Genomic DNA, 19,492 nt, shown 5'->3' with positions numbered 1-19,492 from the left:
AGGTGTTGAGCCAGATATCAAGACTTGCAGTTTCAACTTTTCTTAAATAGTTTCTTGAGTAGTTTTGTATCTTGAATAATACCACTTGTTAACCACTAATTATACTTCTTGAACGCATTAAAAACTAAAACTCAAATACATATATACTGCATTTTGATATCGGATTTGTCAATACATAAATATATAACTCTCACGTTATATTTTTTTTTCATTCTTCTGTTTTAATCCTTACAATATATACTGAGTAGTGACAAAGAAAATGTTAAAAAAAAGAAAGAAAGAAAAAGCAATTCTCTTCATAATTGATATGGTTTTCTGGAAAATTTCTTTTGCTCACTTCTTACCCTTCGTTGGGATTAGGAATTTTATCCATTTGACTTGGCCATTAAATCAATAGGTCTATAATGTTATTAGACATGCCTTGTTTCTTTGCAAAATAATAATAATAATAAATAATGTTATTAGACATGAATTGTGGCTTAGTGGCAGCTTTCTAACTACCTTGTGTTTGGAAAGGCAAATTTGTGGACAATATATTTTTTGTCAACGTTTCAAAAAATCCCAACCTGAAGGTCATTGTACAAAAACTATTTAGCCATAAGAGTGATGAGCGGCTTGAGTTTCTAAGTGATGAAGATGCAATCAACCAGCTGGAACACTTGTTCAATCAAATTGGACCAACTCCTATATTGTTGATCTTGGATGATGTCTGGCCTGGATCAGAATCCCTTATTGAGAAGTTCAAATTTGATATTCCTGATTACAAGATTATGGTGACTTCAAGAACTGCATTTCCAAGATTTAACTCTAAGTATAACTTAGAGCCATTAGATCATGAAGATGCAATGAGTCTTTTTCGTCACCACTCAGCATACTTGCAAGATGAAAGCTCTTACATTCCAGACGAATATATTGAAAAGGTATTTTGTCGACATATATATATATATATATATGAAATGAGTTCAAATTACTTTAGTCGCTCATAAGGTATGCATACGATTGAGCATATGATTGACCAAATTCAATCTATATGTTTTTTTTTTTTTTTTTTGATGGGTACATAATAGCTTATATACCTGCTTAATTCATGTTTTCATACGTGCACATAATCATGTTTTCATACCCACAACATCACAACATGAGTGGAGATAAGGGACATAAAAGCAATTGTCATACAAACCACGATTTCATATTTCTGAACAAAGTGTGGTTTAGGCAAAATTCTTGGACAATATTACCCTTGTAACCTACAGAAAATAGCTGATTTTATCTGATTCCTTGAATTGCAGATAGTAAGAAGCTGTGGGGGGTTCCCAATAGCTCTTGAAGTGATTGGTGGTTTATTCCGTGGGCGGCCTGCTGAGTTTTGGCACAGTACAGTAATGAAATGGTCTGATGATCATTCTATTTTTGACTCTGATACTGAGGTGCTGCTTGCTTGTCTCCAAAAAAGCCTAGAATTTTCTACTGACAAGGTCATCATCAAAGAGTATTTCATGGATCTAGCTTCATTTTCCGAAGACCTAACGATCCCTGCTACTGCCCTCATTGATATGTGGACAGAATTATATGAACCAAACAAGAATGATGTCCATGCTATTGCCAATTTGCATGAACTCACAACTCGAAATTTGGTTAGTCGTGTAATGACAAGGTGTGTTGGCTTTTAATTTCTGAAGTGTGATTTTCTTGTTAGAATAATTTCTTTATTTACTCACTGCTAGTTGCTAGTTGTTAGTTGTAATATGATATAACTATATATATGACCCATGGCCAGATATATTTCATTATGTCTTACGATAATACATTAACTTCTAATCACTATTGATAATATAGAATTTTACTTCTTTGACATGTTGAGGACCAGTGTCGGATTTTTAGTACCAATAATGTTAAAGGTGATTACTACATAGAGCTAGAAAGAAGGACTTATATGAAACCCGAAGCAATAAGGGGTTACAGCTACTCTGCCTAAGAAAAGAGGGGATTTTAACTTTTAGTAGTCTATTATTTTTGCTGCTTGTCTTATATCCATTTTATTTCATTTATGCTAGATACAAACTGATTGTGTCAATTTCCCTTGACTTTGTTATCATATCCTTAACTTTGTTCGATTGTCATATATTATATTTTTCTTATGTGTGGATTGAAGAATTTGAATCTCTTCTAAGCTTATACTTTTGGCCATTAACCAGGAAAAATGCAAGTGAGGTTGACAACTATTACAATGAAGACTTTGTCAAACAACATAATCTTCTTAGAGACCTAGCTATCCATTTGAGCAGCCGGGATTCAATAATAGAAAGGAAAAGACTGATTGTGGACATAAGTGGAAACAATCTGCCAGAGTGGTGGATGGAACAAAAGCAACAACTCATAAATGCACGCTTATTATCTATATCAACTGGTTGGTTCATTTTCTCCCTAACAAAGACACACACACACACATGCTCACTTGCTGTATAACCTACAAATGAGTATCATGTCACACCATAACATGTTTTGCAGATGAATTATTTTCGTTGAGTTGGTGCAACATTCAAGCACCCGATGTTGAGGCTTTAGTTCTGAATTTTCAAACAAGGAGTTACACCTTACCTGACTTTGTGGAGAAAATGGTTAGACTCAAGGTTATAATTGTCACTAACTATGGTTTCTTTCATGCTGAATTAAATAATTTCCAATTACTCAAGTCCCTCCCCAATCTAAAGAGAATTAGATTAGAAAAGATTTCAGTTCCTTCCTTTTGCAACACCCTGTACCGTTGAGGAGTTTGAAAAAAATATCCTTATTTATGTGTAATATTGGTCAAGCTTTTGGGAATTCTACTATACAAGTTTCAGATTCATTGCCAAATCTCATGGAGATAGACATTGACTATTGCAATGATCTGTTAGAATTGCCTGCATGGTTGTGTGAGGTTCTCCACCTAAGAAAACTCAGCATCAGCAATTGTCATAAGCTGTCTGCATTGCCTGAAGGAATTGGAGAATTGGTGAATTTAGAAGTACTGAGGCTTAGATCCTGTACTGAGTTATCAGAGTTGCCAGAGTCAATTAGAAGTCTTCATAAGTTATGCCTTCTTGACATGTCTGATTGCCTAGGCATTATCAAGTTGCCAAAACACATTGGTGATTTGCATAATTTAAAAGAGCTACACATGATAGGGTGCTTGAGATTGCATAATCAGTTACCACTATCAACAATGGAACTCAAGCAATTGAAGCTTGTAGTATGTGACGAAGAGAGGGCGAAGTTATGGGAGCCTATCAAGGAATTCCTCTCCAATCTAAAAGTAATGGTAGTTAAGGAAGATATCAACTTGAATTGGCTTCACAATTCATGAATTCTGATAATTGTTTCTTCTTGGAAAATTTTGTAGATTTTATTATCTTAGATTGTTCTCTTCTATTCTTTGTTCCTTTTTCATTTTTCTTCAGTAAATATCACGAAATAAGTGGCTTAGTACACTAGACAAAGGAATATTTTTTGCAGAGTTGCAATTGCAGATATGATGATTTATCCCTAAGAAGTATTGGGAAGTTTAATGCTAAAGGATGTGAATGTGATTGTTTTCATTATGTATGGTGATATGGAAAAAGAACTTGTAAAATCTATTCAATGATTGCTTTTCATTCTCCTCTTGCGCATACAACTTTGTTAGCTCATTTCTTTCTTTTTTTTTTTTTTTCCTTTTTTGGCAAATTGATAATACACTTACATAGAGTTGAGATTGGACTGTGTAAATAAATTTATAAAATAATAGATTTTTTTTTTTGTAATGTCTTGATAATAAATAGTCCATTTCATAGTGTGTCTTTATATACATATATATTATTTTTAATGATACAAAGTGGGTATATTTAATTTATATACATTCTATTAGGTTTATAGATTCATGTTGGCAAACAGTGAATGAAAGTGTCTTGTTTTAGCTCATTTCTTTTGTTTTCCTTTTTTGGCAAATTGATAATACACTTACATAGAGTTGAGATTGGACTGTGTAAATAAATTTATAAAATAATAGATTTTTTTTTGTAATGTATTGATAATAAATAGTCCATTTCATAGTGTGTGTGTATATATATATATTATTTTTAATGATACAAAGTGAGTATATTTAATTTATATACATTCTATTTGGTTTATAGATTCGTGTTGGCAAATAGTGAACAAAAGTGTCTTGCTTTTTGAGTGTTTAAGTGTTGTCAATATTGCTACCTAGGTGCTCTTTTATTGTGTAAAATTGTGCTACTCGACAATGCTCGACACTTGTTCACCTAATCGAGAAGGCCTATACTCTACAGACCAAGTTGTATCTCGACAAATCGAAACTTGGGATTACTGAAACGTAAATTCAGCCCATTAGGACATTAAGTGATTTTGATTTTGCATAAACAAGTCCAAGGTATCTAAGCAAACCCTAATACACTTCCAAAAGACTTTTGGAGCTACTCTCTCTCTCTCTTTCTCTCTCTCTCTCTCTCACACACACACACACACACACACACACACACACACATATATCTAAAGGTTATGTGCCTCTTGCATTCAAAAGCATCTACAAGTGATCAAGCAAAACACAATTTGAATCGATGATGTTGAAGTTGCTAGAATACCAATCATCAAAAGAGCTGGATCTAAATCTTCAAGTGGATACTTGGAGTTGTAGACTAGAGGTTCATGTTGCAACATCTCCATAATTGATGAAGTCCATAGACTCGAAGCTGCATTTGGTAACACTAGTAAGTTTTACCAAGAATAGAGTTATTCGATTATTGTAATACCTCTAATTAGTTAGTGAATTTGTTTACCTTAGATTAATTGGTTAAATCCCTCCAATACTTTTTAGGGTCAATATTAATACCACTTAGGATGTCACATCAATTACGACGTGGCCTTAATTTTTTTTTTTTTTAAGTAATTAATCAATTAAAAATCCTTTTGATAGAATCCTTTAGAATTTGCATCTCTACATATCTGAGTGGTCAGTACCATCACCAATTCACAATCCATCGACTAGAGCAACATCATATATAAAACTAAGAATATTATTATTAGTCCATTTGATTTGATTTTTCAAATCCATAGAGGAGAGGAATGCTTTTTTTTTTTTTGGGAAATACAAAATGGGAAGGTTCTTAATCTGCCACCCTAACATTAGAACCCCTCCCCTCTTCCTTTAAAAGACAACTAAACTGGGTTCATTAATTACTTTCCCCTCCCTCCCCTCTCATCTCCCTCCATCCAAACATACCGTTAAAGAAAATTTGAATAATTTAACTCTTTTCTTAAATTCATGAGGAACTATGAAAAATGCGATTATAGAAAGTTAATGAGGTAATACAAGTTTGGGTTGGGTAAAGACATCGTGTATTTTTTTTTTTAACAAAAAATAGATGTCATGTAATTAAAAATAGGTTATCTTAGTGCTCCATTGTTGACACCCCATTTTGCAACTCACATTTAACCTCATATGGAGGGTAAAAAGGTAATTTCCTCTTGGGAATATGCATCTTAATTCTGGTCATTAGATCCTTACTCTCATTTCACCAAATGATCTTGATGTTGTAACAATCAAATCGACTGGTTATAAGCCCTAATCGGACCAGCAAATTGAAAGTTATTATCAAATCAAGTTTTAATAGCTGAGATGCATTATCACAAATTGAGTCCAATTGTATGTGATTATGAGCAATTGATTTCAATTGGTTATAAGTATAATCAATTTGAGATTGATAATGTGTCATAATTTGATTGGTTAGGACTACATTTTATGGCGAGGTTGCATACACCTAATTAATTAGATAATTAAACATTAATTATTCAATGAGCAATTTGTGCAATTATCTTTTAATTAGAGTAAATTTGGAACCAATTAAGTTTGAAATGGAAGTGATTGGAGCCATTTAATGTCAATTGGGAGTTAATTTGGGATCTATTAATGTTAATTGTGTTGAAACCATTTTCTAACAAATGATCTCTGGTTACCATTTTATCAATATCTCTCAGAATAATTTGAATTTGTGAATGAGGTTAATTTTCCCAGAAGCTAGACATCCAAGGCTATAATTTGAGTACAAGAACGAGACAATTCCGATCATAATTAAGTCAAATATGATTTTTTGAAATTTGCTCTATATGCTTTTAGCAATTACGGGAAAACTGAATTTTGGCTTGCTTCTCACTCCCACCAATCTCTCCATTTAATGCACCAGATTTTTTTCCAAAACTAAAATGAGGTCTAAATTCATGATTATTTGTCAACCCTCATTAAATGACGTTCCATTCATATTTCATCTACCATTACTACATAAATCCTCCCTCTCCTTCATTTCAAGACACAAAAACTCTCTCTCTTCTCCTCTCTTAAGTTCTAAGAAGTTGAGTAATCTTGTCATATCTTGGTCTTCTTGAGACTCAAGGTATTAGTGAGACTCACTCTTTCTCTCTTAACTCTCTTTTCCTCCACCCTTAGGATCTCCTTCAAGAGTCTCTTCCTCTATCATATAGATCTTGCATGAAAGTATAATATCTTTCCCTTTTTTTTTTTTTTTTTTTTTGCCATGATGAGAGTTTAAGATTGAAGCATGATAATAATCATTTAAATTCCTTTGAATATGTTTGAATGTCTTAATTGTTCTTATATATTCTTCACATGTTCTTGGTCGTTCATCACATGTTCTTAGGGTTTATCACATCCACAACACTTTAAATTCAACATGCAAATTGATTGATAATATATTGGATGATGTGATATGAATGTTGGTCACCATAGTCTAGAAGATTGGTTTCACCAGCAAGGTGGGTGCCTAACACCTTCCCACTTTGTAACATAGCCTCCGAGTTTAGATCAATGTTTAATAGATCAGATGTTTATCCATGTAATTTTCGATTTCTAGATTGTAACAAGGAACAAAGCCATGTACTTTATCTTAGATTGTATCTAGGACCAAAGCCATGTAATTTCCTATGATCAATGTAAATTCAATTTCAAATTAATAAAATAAGGAATTTTTCAATTTTGGTTTTCTTATTTATTCTAATAATTAAATAAGTGGCGACTCCATTATTAAACCCTTAATCTAAAGGGGAAAATATAACTAGTCGAACCTCAATTTTGAGAGGCAACAACATAACTCTACCCATTCATATAGGTTTGGCCCAACATTTATAAAAATGGGTCGGAGGCGTGATCTCTCATATCCATTAGCTACACAAAAGATTTGGAATTAGATGAAAAGAACAATAGAGCTCTTTTTTTTCTTTTTTCTTTTTTAATTTTATTTAGGGACAAAACTTAAGTATAATATTTTAGGTGCTATTTCTTAAGTTTCTTTTTTATGATTCAGCCATGTGACTACTTAACTAAAAATACACTTGCATCCCATGAGAAAAAATCCACATGGCAGAATTTTAAAGGGAAATCTAAGGAATAGTACCTGAATATTGTACATAAATCTTGCTCTTTATTTAGGGACTACAGTCATTCGTTTGAAACATTAGAAATTACAAACAAGTTATGAAAGCAATAGTGTACTTTGGCTTTACTATATTTTGGTAGGGTTAATTAAAACTTGGGTATAGTACTGTAGGGGTGAAAGGCCCAAGAAAATATATCTACATATGTATTGGGCCAGAGGCCCAATTTGAAAAAAGTAAGTAGTCCGAGGATGGGTAGACGCTGTCATAAGCATCCGTGTCAGTAGGTAAAGAGGTGAGGTTTGATCATGATTGCCTATGAGGGCTGTCCGAGGAGGAATGCTACCTCGGCTGCACAAAGCCGATGTCAGAAGGTGTGGTCTGCCATCAAGAGCAACGTTCCGGATCATTTCATAGACGAGGATAAGTATCAGGAAGGAACAAGACGAGGAAAAGCTATGAAATATTTAAAAGAAAGCTGCTACCACACCGCATTGAATGCTTTGCAATTAACTCTCTGGCCGTATTAATAAGGAAGTGATATTTGAACAGTAGTTTTCAGCCTTACAGCTACTATCCAAAGATTTCAAGAAGGTGCTGATGGGATAAGGATCAACACCAACAATCTAATCTGCACATGGAGGGTGGAGATGAAAGGGGAAAATAGTATAAAATGGAAGAGATACCCTGAGAGAAAAGAATCGAGAAATCAAGAGAAAAATACTGTAGCAATCAAGAATTAAACTTGTAATCAAACTTGAGAGAAATATATAAGAACTGATCTCATCGGATTGTGTCAATGAAATGGCTCTAAGTTATACTTAGAGTTAAATCTTGGAAATGCAGTTCTTGAAGTCACCATAATCTTGTAATCAGGAATATCAAATTTGAACTTCTCAATAAGGGATTCTGATCCAGGCCAGACATCATCCAAGATCAACAATATAGGAGTTGGTCCAATTTGATTGAACAAGTGTTCCAGCTGGTTGATTGCATCTTCATCACTTAGAAACTCAAGCCGCTCATCACTCTTATGGCTAAATAGTTTTTGTACAATGACCTTCAGGTTGGGATTTTTTGAAACGTTGACAAAAAATATATTGTCCACAAATTTGCCTTTCCAAACACAAGGTAGTTAGAAAGCTGCCACTAAGCCACAATTCATGTCTAATAACATTATTTATTATTATTATTATTTTGCAAAGAAACAAGGCATGTCTAATAACATTATAGACCTATTGATTTAATGGCCAAGTCAAATGGATAAAATTCCTAATCCCAACGAAGGGTAAGAAGTGAGCAAAAGAAATTTTCCAGAAAACCATATCAATTATGAAGAGAATTGCTTTTTCTTTCTTTCTTTTTTTTAACATTTTCTTTGTCACTACTCAGTATATATTGTAAGGATTAAAACAGAAGAATGAAAAAAAAATATAACGTGAGAGTTATATATTTATGTATTGACAAATCCGATATCAAAATGCAGTATATATGTATTTGAGTTTTAGTTTTTAATGCGTTCAAGAAGTATAATTAGTGGTTAACAAGTGGTATTATTCAAGATACAAAACTACTCAAGAAACTATTTAAGAAAAGTTGAAACTGCAAGTCTTGATATCTGGCTCAACACCTTTCTATTAATCGAGTTTCAAAAACAGTGGACAGTAAATTTCGTTTTCAGCCTTTGATGACTTGGCCTTTCTAGGGATTCATGCTTTAGGGTTCTAAAGAGATGCACGTATAACAAGAGTTGCTCGACGTTTGTTCGCCTAGGGTTTTTTACCAAGCTGCTACCGGTTCATCAAAGCATGAACTTAAGAATTTGCAAAACTATAATAATTAAAAGGGTTGCTATGCTATTAGTCACAAATAGGAAATTTTTGCAAAGGAAAAGTTTGTGAGTATAAGTAGTCCAATTAGGGGATTGGAACTAAGCTTCTTTATAGATTAGTAGGTTTAACTGTTGGTAGGTACTTTAGGATAGGGTAAGATTTCTTATACTTGTAATCTTTATTTTTGTTAGTGGATTCTTTGGGATTAGTGACCTGAAATTCACTCGATGGGGTTTTGCTTACAAGGGTTTTCCGCATCATGATCAAATCACCATGTCAAACTTATTTTTTGCTGCACTTAACTTAGTTTGGTGATTTGATTGTGCCTTAATTAGATCTGCATATAATTTGGACTAATTAATCAATTTGGGTCATTGGTTAATTTAATTGGGGTTAATCTATAACCTAATAAATAGTAGTGGCTAACCATATCTCACCGTAAGAGACAAGCTATACTATATTTTAGGATTCGATAATGAAGTCTTTTATGTATATTGTTTTTGATAGAGTTGTAAACAAACCAAGCTGAATCATGTATTATTTAAAAATTTAGACTTGTTCATTTAATTTTATTCCAAGCACAAGTCATGGTTGAGCTTATCACCAAACAATATTACATGTTCAAGTTTAGTTCATTTTCTTATCAAACAAGTTCAAGCTTATTCATGAGCTACTTGATAACTTATTATTTTCCCATATTTAGTAAAACAATGACTAAAATTTCTTATTCCTTCACAAAGCTATGAAGTTTTACTACGATTAGACAATTTATATTATCAATAAACTATAAATAATAATTTGATATCATATAAATCCATTTACTAATTTATACAATCCAATTAAATCAAGTATAAATATAAAAATAAAATATTATATACAATTAAATTAAATCAAGCCTTATGTTACAAGTTTGTTCATTAACACATTATTTTGTTTGAACCAAATATTCATTTGTTAGAAATATTGTGGTCCAAGTGGCCCAAACTAATTGTAGATTCATGTACTTGGAGAGCACATATTAACATTGGGTTAGTCTATAATTAGCCTAGGGTTAATTTATACAAGTCAATGGGTCGATCATATCATATCAATGAGTTGGTGCTTGAGCTTGACCTTTTTTTTTTTCTTTTTTTTCTTTTTTTTGGATAAACAAACATATCATACAAGGTTGGAGAGCACATATTAACATTGGGTTAGACTATAATTAGCCTAGGGTTAATTTATACAAGTCAATGGGTGGATCATATCATATCAATGAGTTGGTGATTTGAGCTTGACTTATTTAATAGTCAAACGTACATTTGGGCTTAAGCTTAGCTTGTTTGTTAAACAAATTAACATAAACAAGAATTTTTCCCAAACTGAGCTCAAATTATTCATAAATAGGTCAGTTCATTTACAACCTTAGTTTTTTTGCTTCTATCCGTCTACCCTTCCTACAAAATATCCACATACTAGCACCATAAATAACTTGTACAAGAGCAATGCTATGTACCAATCAATCACAAGACATGTTAGCACTTAAAAGAACAGGAAAAAAAGAACTCTGTATCCCTAGATTATTGTACTTGCCAAAAGCTTTAATTGAGATGAAGTACCTTTAATCTCCGGATCCCTACAAAGCATTCCCACCAATGTGGTCTTTCCGCAACCTGCAGGAGCAGCCAATAGAAGCAGCGACACCTCTTTCTTAAACAGCATCGTCTTCAACTCCTTCAAATGCAAATCAAACCCAACAATAAAATCCCGGGGTCTAGGCACCGCACAAGACAGTGATCCTACTCCATATTTATTCCTCACGTCCAAAACAAGGTTCAGCTTGGTCAAACTCTCCAACCCAGTCCTTGTGTTCTGTACTATCAAATTAACCCGACAGAACTTTTCAATGGCACCGTTCAACTCCTTGAGTTTGCCTGCATAAGAATAGGCTTTAAAACAGTAATTCCAACTCCAGCGCTTGATTTTGGAACACTTGAGAACCAGCTTCGTGCCCTTGTCCATTTGTTCGATCAAGATCTTTGTGTCCTTTTCTGGGCGGTTAAGAGCTAGGCTTAATTCTCTTATTTCTCGGACCAATGGTGCTACACCATCTAGTGTGGATTTTAAGTCTTCAAGATTGGATTTGAACACAATGGCTTGGCCTACAACATTCTTAACTGTGTCATGCAAAATAGCAAATACCTCTCCAAACGCTGCCCCCACAACATTCCCTGCAACAGATGCTGCTGCCATATCTTTGGAAACCCAATTAAGAAACAAATACAATACTAGATATATCTATACCCAACTTTACCCACCCAAAAAAATGGAATACCAAGTTTTGCTTGGTTGAATTTAGATTTGCATTCAAACAGATAAAAAACTGTAGAGAGAAGCTGCTGGACACCCATTTAGATGTCAAACCTCTTCTATTTGTTCTTAGCTTTGATGCAAAGCAATTTGAGATAAAGAATAATTTATAATGCTTCTCGTGTTTCCTAATGAGAACAATTTGAAGACTCGTAGTCAGAACTAAGCAAGGTATTTTCTGCAGTTAATTGGTTGTCACTTGTTAACCATGTAAGCATTTTCCCCCCACCCCCCTTTTATTTTAGTAATCTCTATGGTAAGCGATTATTATTTGTCACTTTTTTTTTTTTCCTTAAAAAAATAAATAAAATAAGAAGGTAAACGTGGATGCTTGTCCCACGAAAGGATGGTCTTTTTTAAGTTTACATTTGGGAACAATTCATTTAGCTTTGTGTTGATTTTTTTTTTTCTTAAAGTATTATAAATAAAAGGTAAAAATTAAGTAAAATAAATAGGTGAAATATTAGAAAAAATAAGCAAAAAATTAAATAAAATAAATAGGTAATTCAAGTGAAACTAGAAAAATAGTAAGAAAAATTAGCAATAAATGGCTTTTAAGTGCATTCCAAACGGGTACTAAGAGAACAATATAAATACACTAGACTTATCCTTTTAGAACCTCATGTGGCCACCATTTAGTGGCTGACGGTAGGAGTGCCAAGCCTAGTAGCCACAACCGAGAAGCATGGGCTCAATTGGGCAATGTGCAATCAATTTTTTTTATTTTTTGGTCAACCATGGAAATATCATAAAATTAGGAATTAATTAGTCTGTTGCAATGCAAATTAGCTTTGTCAGAAGCTAAAATTCTTTCCACCACAGTCGGTGGGTACAAAAAGACAACAAAAGATGCTAAGCTACTTGCACCTAGCTTGGCCATCGCATTAGCGAATTGGTTGGCCTTCCTATAGATGTGGGTTATCTACTTGTTGGAAATCTCTCTCACCAGGTTCCTACAATCAGTCAGAAGTGGTTCCATTAACAAATTGGTAGTATTATTGTTCATGAGCAAGACAACACTTAATGCATCCAACTTAATGATAAGGTTGTTCAGCCCCATTTCCTTTGCTAGAATAAGACCATCTCTGAGTGCCCACAGCTCTGCCATATAGCTGTTGGTGCAACCAAGGGGCCTAGCATAGCCTTTCAACCATTGCCCATCACAATCCCTGATCACACCGCCCTCGCCTGCACGTCCAGGATTACCAAGGGCAAACCCATCAGAATTAAGTTTCGCCCAGCCCACTGGAGGTTTCTCCTAACCCACGGCAACTACAGATTTGGCTTTAGGCAGCTTGGCGTTCAACCCAATGGAGAAGAACTCAACACTATCTTTGATACATCTCTTGAAGCTTGATCGATCCACCTTTCCTGTTTTAAAAATAAAGCTATTTCTATGCAACCATAAGTGCCACACTGCCATGGGAAATAAAATCTTCCAAGGAATATCCACCATTTTGGATTTGATATCAGCCTTACAATTGGCTTCAAGCCATTCACCAAGCAGTAATTTAAAAGTTTCTCTCATGCAAACCAGGAACTGAAGTTGCTACCAAAATTCACGAGCAAACATGCAGCCCCTTAAGAGATGATCAATTGTTTCAATGTTTAATTAGCCAAAAAATGGGACATCTGGATTTTTTTTTTAATCATTCAATTCTTACACAAGATGGAGGAATGAGGGTTTAAATTATAGCTTTCCTTATAAAGGATATTAGGTGTCCGTTTGGGAACAGGTTATTTAGCTGAAATTGAAAACTTTTTGCTAAAAATACTGTAAATAAAGATAAAAATTAGCTGAATAGTGTAGTGAGACCCATAAATAGTAGTAAAAATAAGCTAAAAGTGGAGAAAAGCTAAAAAATTTAGCTAATCCCAAACGCACAGGTCTGTTTAGGATTCATTTATTTTGCTGAAACTGAAAATTTTTTACTGAAAGTATTTTAGATAAATGTAAAAGTTAGCTAAAATAGCACAGTGGGACTTATGAATAGTACCAAAAAGTGCAGTGAGGCCTATGAATAGTAGCAAAAATAAACCGAATAGTAAAATAAGTTGACAAAAAATAAGCTATCTAAACGCACTTTGGGAAGTGCTTAAAGTTGTAGCTTATTGTTGATTTTAGCTTATTTTTGCTACTAGTCATGGGTCCCATTGCATTTTTTAATACTATTTATAGGTCTCACTGTACTATTCAACATTTTTTTTTCTACACTTTCAGTAAAAAAATTTCAGTTTTAACTAAATAAGCTGTTCTCCAACGGACACTAGGTAATATTAAAAAAACTATTCACTTCTACAAGAGAGTTCAAATTCTTCTCAATAGAGAAGATATCTTCTGCACCCAACGTATGAAACGCATGTCTCACTAGCATGTGCGACACACGGATCAGTGAGACAAGCGCTTCATGCACCATGTGCATATGAAAATTTCTCCTCTCACATGGGGAATATGGGCCCTATCACGGGTCCCACACCCCTTGTGAGTGAAAATTATATTATGTACCCGGCATATATGCCGGGTATCTCACAGATTGGCAGGCCCCATAGTGTGTGGGACCCACCAGTCTGTGAGTAATCCGGCATATATGCCAGGTACACAATATAAGTGCTCCCTTGTGAGAGGAGGGAGGAATCCTCCCCTAAAAATGAATAAAGAAAAGGAAAGGAGTTAACAAAGTTGTATGTGCAAAGTGAAAATGAATAAAGCTTATCAAATAAATTTTACACGTTCCTCATTTTTCTATAAAGCACTGAACATAATGAAGACAATCACATTCGCATCCCTCAAACATTAAATTTCCCAATATTTTTAAGGGGTACAATATTATATTTACAACTGCAACTCCTTAAAAAATTCCTCTTCTGGTGTACTAGGCCACTTATTTCATGATCTTTACAGAAGAAAAAAAAAAGAAAAAGAAAAAAAAAAAAGGGGAACAAAAAATTGAAGAGAACAATCCAAAATAAGCCTACAAAATTTTCCAAAGAAGAAACAGATCTCAAAAATCATGATTTGGGAAGCCAATTCAAGTTGATATCTTTCTTAGCCACCATTACCTTTAAATTGGAAAGGAATTCCTTGAAAGGCTCCCATAACATGGCCCTCTCTTCGTCACATACCACAAGCTTCAATTGCTCGAGATCCATAGTTGATGGTGGCAACTGACGCAATTTCAAGCACTCTTTAATGAGTAACTCTTCTAAATTAAGCAACTCACCGATGTGTTTTGGCAACTTGATAATGTTTAGGCAATCAGATATGTCAAGAATGCGCAACTTATGAAGACTTTTGATTGACTCTGGCAACTCTGACAATTCAGTACAGGACCTAAACCTTAGCACTTCTAAATTCACCAAGTTTCCAATTCCATCGGGCAGTTCAGACAGTTTATGACAATTGGTGATGCTGAGTTTCTTTAGGTGGAGAACCTCACACAACCATGCAGGTAATTCTACAAGATCATTGCAATAGTCAATGTTTATCTCCATTAGATTTGACAATGAATCTGAAGCCTGTACTGTAGAATTCCCAAAAGCTTGACCAATATTACACATGAACAAGGATATTTTTTTCAAACTCCTTAAAGGTACAGGGGTACTGCAAAGGGATGGAATTGAAACCTCCTCTAATCTAATTCTCTTTAGATTGGGGAGGGAACTGAGTAGTTGAAAATTGCTTAATTCAGCTGGAAAGAACCCAGAATTAGTGACAATTATAACCTTGAGTTTAACCATTTTCTCCACAAACTCAGGTATGGTATAATTCCTTGTGTGAAAATTTAGAACTAAAGCCTCAACTTTGGGTGCTTGAATGTTGCACCAACTTGACGAAAACAATTCATCTGTAAAAAAAACACTCTCTATATCATTTGTAGGTTACATAGCGTGTGTGCATTTATGTGTGTTTTTGTTAAAGAGAAAATTAACTAACCAGTTGAGATGGATAATAAGCGTGCATTGATGAGTTGTTGCTCCTGTTCCATCCACCACTCTGGTAGATTATTTCCATTGATGTCTACAATCAGTCTTTCCCTTTCTGTTATTGGCTCACGGCTGCACAAATGGATAGCTAGGTCTCTAAGAACATCATGTTGTGTGATGAAGTCTTCATTGTAATAGTTGTTAACCTTACTTGCATCTTTCCTGGTGAACGGCCAAAAGTATAATCTTAGAAGAGATTCAAAATTATCGGTCCTAACATAAGAAAAATATGAATCCCAAGACAATCGAACAAAGTTAAGGATGTTATAATAAAGGCAAGGGAAATTAACACAATCCGTTTTTATACATAATAATTGAAATCAAATGGTTATAAGATAAGCAACTAAAAGGTATTCTAAGTTCTAGAAGTTGAAATTCTGCTCTATTCTTCGGCAAAGTAATTGGAACCCCTTATTTTTTCTGGTTTGATATAAGTTTCCTTCCTTCCTAACTTTTTGTAGTAATCACCTTTAGCATCATTGGTATAAAAAATCCTACATTGGCCCCAGACATGTCCAAGAAGCTGTAATAATATATAATCAATCATGATCAGAAGTTAATCCAGTCCGAGGACAATTCAATATTTTGGGCCTTAGGTCATGCATAGAGATATATCATATCACAACTAGGAACTAGCAATGATTCTTAGCAACTAGCAATGACTACATGAAGAATTATCCAACAGTAAAATCACACTTTAGAAATTAAAAGCATGCAAACCTTGTCATTTCAAGACTAGCCAAATTCCGAGTATTGAGTTCATGTAAATTGGCAATAACATGGACATCATCCTTGTTTGGTTCATGTAATTCCGTGCATATATCAATGAGGGCTGTAACAGGGATCTTTTGGTCTTCAGGAAATGAACCTAGGTTCATGAAATAATCTTTGAGGATGATCTTGTCGGTAGAAAATTCTAGGCTTTTTTGGAGACAAGCAAACACCTCAGTATCAGATTCAAAAATAGAATGACCATCAGACCATCTCGTTAGTGTATTGTGCCAAACCTCTGCAGGTTGCCCAGAGAGTGAACCACCAATCACTTTAAGGGCTATTGGCAACCCCCCACAACCTCTTACTATCTGCAATTCAAGGAACCAAATAAAATCAGTTATTGTCTATAAGTTATAATGGTAATATTGGCCAAGATTTTAGTTTTCTAAACCATACTTTGTTTGGAAATATGAAAATGCCTTTTTTTTTCCCCCTTGTCTTCACTCAAGTTCTGGGGACAGTTGGTTTGCCAGAAACAAAATAAACAAGCTTAAATGCATGTGCAAGTATGAAAACATGATTTTGGCAGGTATATACCAACACAAAATAAAATGTATATATTGACAAAGTACCTTTTCAATATCTTCTCCCGGGATGTAAGAGCTTCCATCTTGCAATGATGCTGAGTGAGAAAAAAGTTTCATAGCATCTTCATGATTTAATGGATTTAAGTTATATCTAAACCTAAATCTTGGGAATGCAGTTCTTGAAGTCACCACAATCTTGTAATTTGGAATATCAAACTTGAACTTCTCAACAATGGATTCTGAGCCAGGCCAGACATCATCCAAGATCAACAATATAGGTTTTGGTCCAATTTGATTCAGCAGTTGCTCCAACTGGTTGATTGCTTCTTCATCACTTTGAAACTCAGGGCACTCATCACCATTATGACTAAACAGTTTTTGTACCATGACCTTCAAGTTGGGAGTTTTTGAAACGTTGACAAAAAATATATTGTCCATATATATGCCTATACAAACACAATATAGTTAGAATTCCCAATCCCAGCAAAGGGTAAGAAGTGGAGCAAAAGCAATTTTCTAAGAAACTACACCAATTATGAAGATAAGAGAATTCTTTTTTCTCCATACATTTTCTTTATCACTATTCTTTTTAAGGCAGCAACTCTAAAGAATGAAATATGCCAAAAGAATTGCTATGACTACTGAAAGTACTAAAACAAAATAATGAACATAAATAGCATTGGGCTACCATATCTTACCTTATGAGACATGTATTTGTTTCAAAATGTAATTCATTTCACTCTCATAAATTGAAATCTTCATGTTTGAATGAATTAATTATACTTGTTCCAATTATAGTTAAACATATACTAATATTCAAGCAACAGTACATTTTAGGATTCATCAAACTGATGTTCTCAACGTGATTTGTTTTTTATAATACCTAACCGTTTACTTCTACTATAAATTATCCGCATACTACCACAATAAATAACTTAGAAAAAAAAAAAGGGCACCTATATTTTTTTTTAAAAGCAATGCCAACACAATATTTTCCCGGTCGGTCAAAGTGGGTATAACTTTTATTATGTACCAACCAATCACAGGAGAACATGTTATGAGACTTATTTCAATCCTTGCCAACAGGTTTAACATGAGAAAGGTACCTTTAATTTCATGATCCCAACAAAGCATTTGGATCAAAGTGGTCTTCCCGCAACCTCCAAGTGCAGTCAATAGAAGCAGCGACTCCTCTTTCTTCAACAGCATCTCCTTCAACTCCATCAATGGAAAATGTAACCCAACAATAAAATCCCGGGGCCTAGGAACCGCAGACGACAGTGTCCGTACCCCATATTTCCTCTTCACGTCCGAATTCTGATTACTCACCTTCTCCAAAATAAGATCCACCTTGGTCAGAGTCTCCAACCCAGTCCTTGCGCTCTGTACTATCAAATCAACACGACAGAACTTTTCAATGGCATCGTTCAACTCCGAAAGTTTGCTTGCATAATGGGATTTGAAACAGTAGTTCCAACACTGGATTTTGGAGCACTTGCGAACCAGCTTCGCACCCTTCTTCATTTGTTCTGTCAAGATCTTTGTTTCCCTTTCTGGGCGATCAAGAGCTAGGCTTAATTGTCTTATCTCTTGGACCACTGGTGCTATACGCTCTAGCGTGGATTCTAAGTCTTCAAGAAGGGATTTGAACATAATGGCTTGGCCTACAACATTCTTAACCGTTTCATGCAAAATAGCAAATCCTTCTCCAAAAGCTCCCCCCACAACAGATCCTGTAACAAGTGCTACTGCCATATCTTTGGAAACCCAATTAAGAAACAAATACAGTACAAGACCTGTCTACCAATTAAGCCAAAAAAAAAAAAAGAGAGAGAAAGAAAAAGAAAAAAATGGACACGAATATTTGCTTGGATGAATTAGATTTTCATTGAAACAAATGAAAGTGCAGAGAGACGATCAAGAAGCTGTTGTTCAGCGATTTAGATCTCAAAGCTCTTCTATATATGTATTTGTTCTCTCAACTTTGATGCAAAACAAGTTGAGAAAAAGAAGAATATGCTGCTTTTGTTTCCGAGTGAGAATAAGACGACGTTGAACTAATCGTCCAATATGGTTTTTAATTTCGATGAAGAAGTCGCAGAATATGACTACCAAGCAAAGGTTTCTGGACTTGGTAATAGTTGTCACTTTTTTTTTTGCTGAAGGTAATAGTTGTCACTTGTTGACCGTAAGTGGTGCTTGAGTCATGCGTGACAAAAAAAAAAAAAGTGCAATGCATGAGTCCACAAGAAGTTTCTTTTTGACTTTGTAGTTTATGGGGGTAAACGACCATAAATACTTGTCGTACGAATGGTGGACTGGTGTTTAATTCCAAGAGAACGCCTACATATGGACGCTTGTCGTTCAGGAAGGCTTTTCCCTTTGGAACCTCGCGTTTCCATATGGAAGCTAAAGCGAGGTCAGGCCATCAAGGGTTTACACCGGGAGTGCCAACTGCCAATTCCAGTAGAGCACATCCCTACCCAAAAAGCATTTTATTTTTTAATGCCAATATGTAATCTAATTAATTAGCCAAAAATGAGTGTAATCTAATTAATTAGCCAAAAATGAGACATCTAAAAGTGGAAACCCCTATTTTTCCGG

General features: G+C 34.5%; 3 protein-coding genes across 3 annotated transcripts; 1 reads left to right on the top strand and 2 right to left on the bottom strand.

Moving 5' to 3' along the window:
- Nucleotides 1-497: 497 nt before the first annotated feature.
- LOC112019899 (probable disease resistance protein At5g66900) lies at nucleotides 498-3,637 on the top strand (the record flags this gene model as incomplete). The annotated part of the gene is given in 5 exon segments (XM_024052445.2): nucleotides 498-920; nucleotides 1,290-1,654; nucleotides 2,196-2,407; nucleotides 2,509-2,742; nucleotides 2,745-3,637. Coding segments are annotated over 5 exon segments (1,836 nt in total), but the record flags the coding sequence as incomplete, so codon positions are not given.
- Nucleotides 3,638-8,218: 4,581 nt separating this feature from the next.
- Nucleotides 8,219-11,713, bottom strand: LOC136064640 (protein DA1-related 5-like). Its single transcript, XM_065766612.1, has 2 exons — nucleotides 10,853-11,713; nucleotides 8,219-8,538 (listed from the first exon to the last, which is right to left on the bottom strand). Exons 1-2 carry the CDS (start codon nucleotides 11,484-11,486, stop codon nucleotides 8,219-8,221), a joined length of 954 nt encoding a protein of 317 aa, XP_065622684.1. The 5' UTR covers nucleotides 11,487-11,713.
- A 2,650-nt stretch (nucleotides 11,714-14,363) lies between these two features.
- LOC111999566 (probable disease resistance protein At5g66900) lies at nucleotides 14,364-19,015 on the bottom strand. The gene is made up of 5 exons (XM_024031697.2): nucleotides 17,995-19,015; nucleotides 16,934-17,334; nucleotides 16,308-16,669; nucleotides 15,538-15,749; nucleotides 14,364-15,448 (listed from the first exon to the last, which is right to left on the bottom strand). Exons 1-5 carry the CDS (start codon nucleotides 18,641-18,643, stop codon nucleotides 14,613-14,615), a joined length of 2,460 nt encoding a protein of 819 aa, XP_023887465.2. The 5' UTR covers nucleotides 18,644-19,015; the 3' UTR covers nucleotides 14,364-14,612.
- Nucleotides 19,016-19,492: the final 477 nt, after the last annotated feature.

The sequence above is a fragment of the Quercus suber genome, unplaced genomic scaffold (assembly GCF_002906115.3).
Source record: "Quercus suber isolate HL8 unplaced genomic scaffold, Cork oak 2.0 scaffold_725, whole genome shotgun sequence".
Classification (NCBI taxonomy): domain Eukaryota; kingdom Viridiplantae; phylum Streptophyta; class Magnoliopsida; order Fagales; family Fagaceae; genus Quercus; species Quercus suber.
Note: the sequence above shows the minus strand (reverse complement) of the source record. Positions and strands in the feature narration are given on the sequence as shown.

What these genes read in the sequence shown, in the direction of transcription:
- LOC136064640 (XM_065766612.1), bottom strand. Translation starts at nt 11,486, where the DNA reads ATGGCAGCAGCATCTGTTGCAGGGAATGTTGTGGGGGCAGCGTTTGGA. An exon ending in TAGGGATCCGGAGATTAAAG is followed by an intron (nt 8,539 to 10,852) that starts GTACTTCATCTC and finishes GTGTTTGGAAAG; the next exon opens with GCAAATTTGTGGACAATATA.
- LOC111999566 (XM_024031697.2), bottom strand. Translation starts at nt 18,643, where the DNA reads ATGGCAGTAGCACTTGTTACAGGATCTGTTGTGGGGGGAGCTTTTGGA. An exon ending in TTGGGATCATGAAATTAAAG is followed by an intron (nt 17,335 to 17,994) that starts GTACCTTTCTCA and finishes GTGTTTGTATAG; the next exon opens with GCATATATATGGACAATATA. An exon ending in CTTATTATCCATCTCAACTG is followed by an intron (nt 15,449 to 15,537) that starts GTTAGTTAATTT and finishes TTTTTTTTACAG; the next exon opens with ATGAATTGTTTTCGTCAAGT.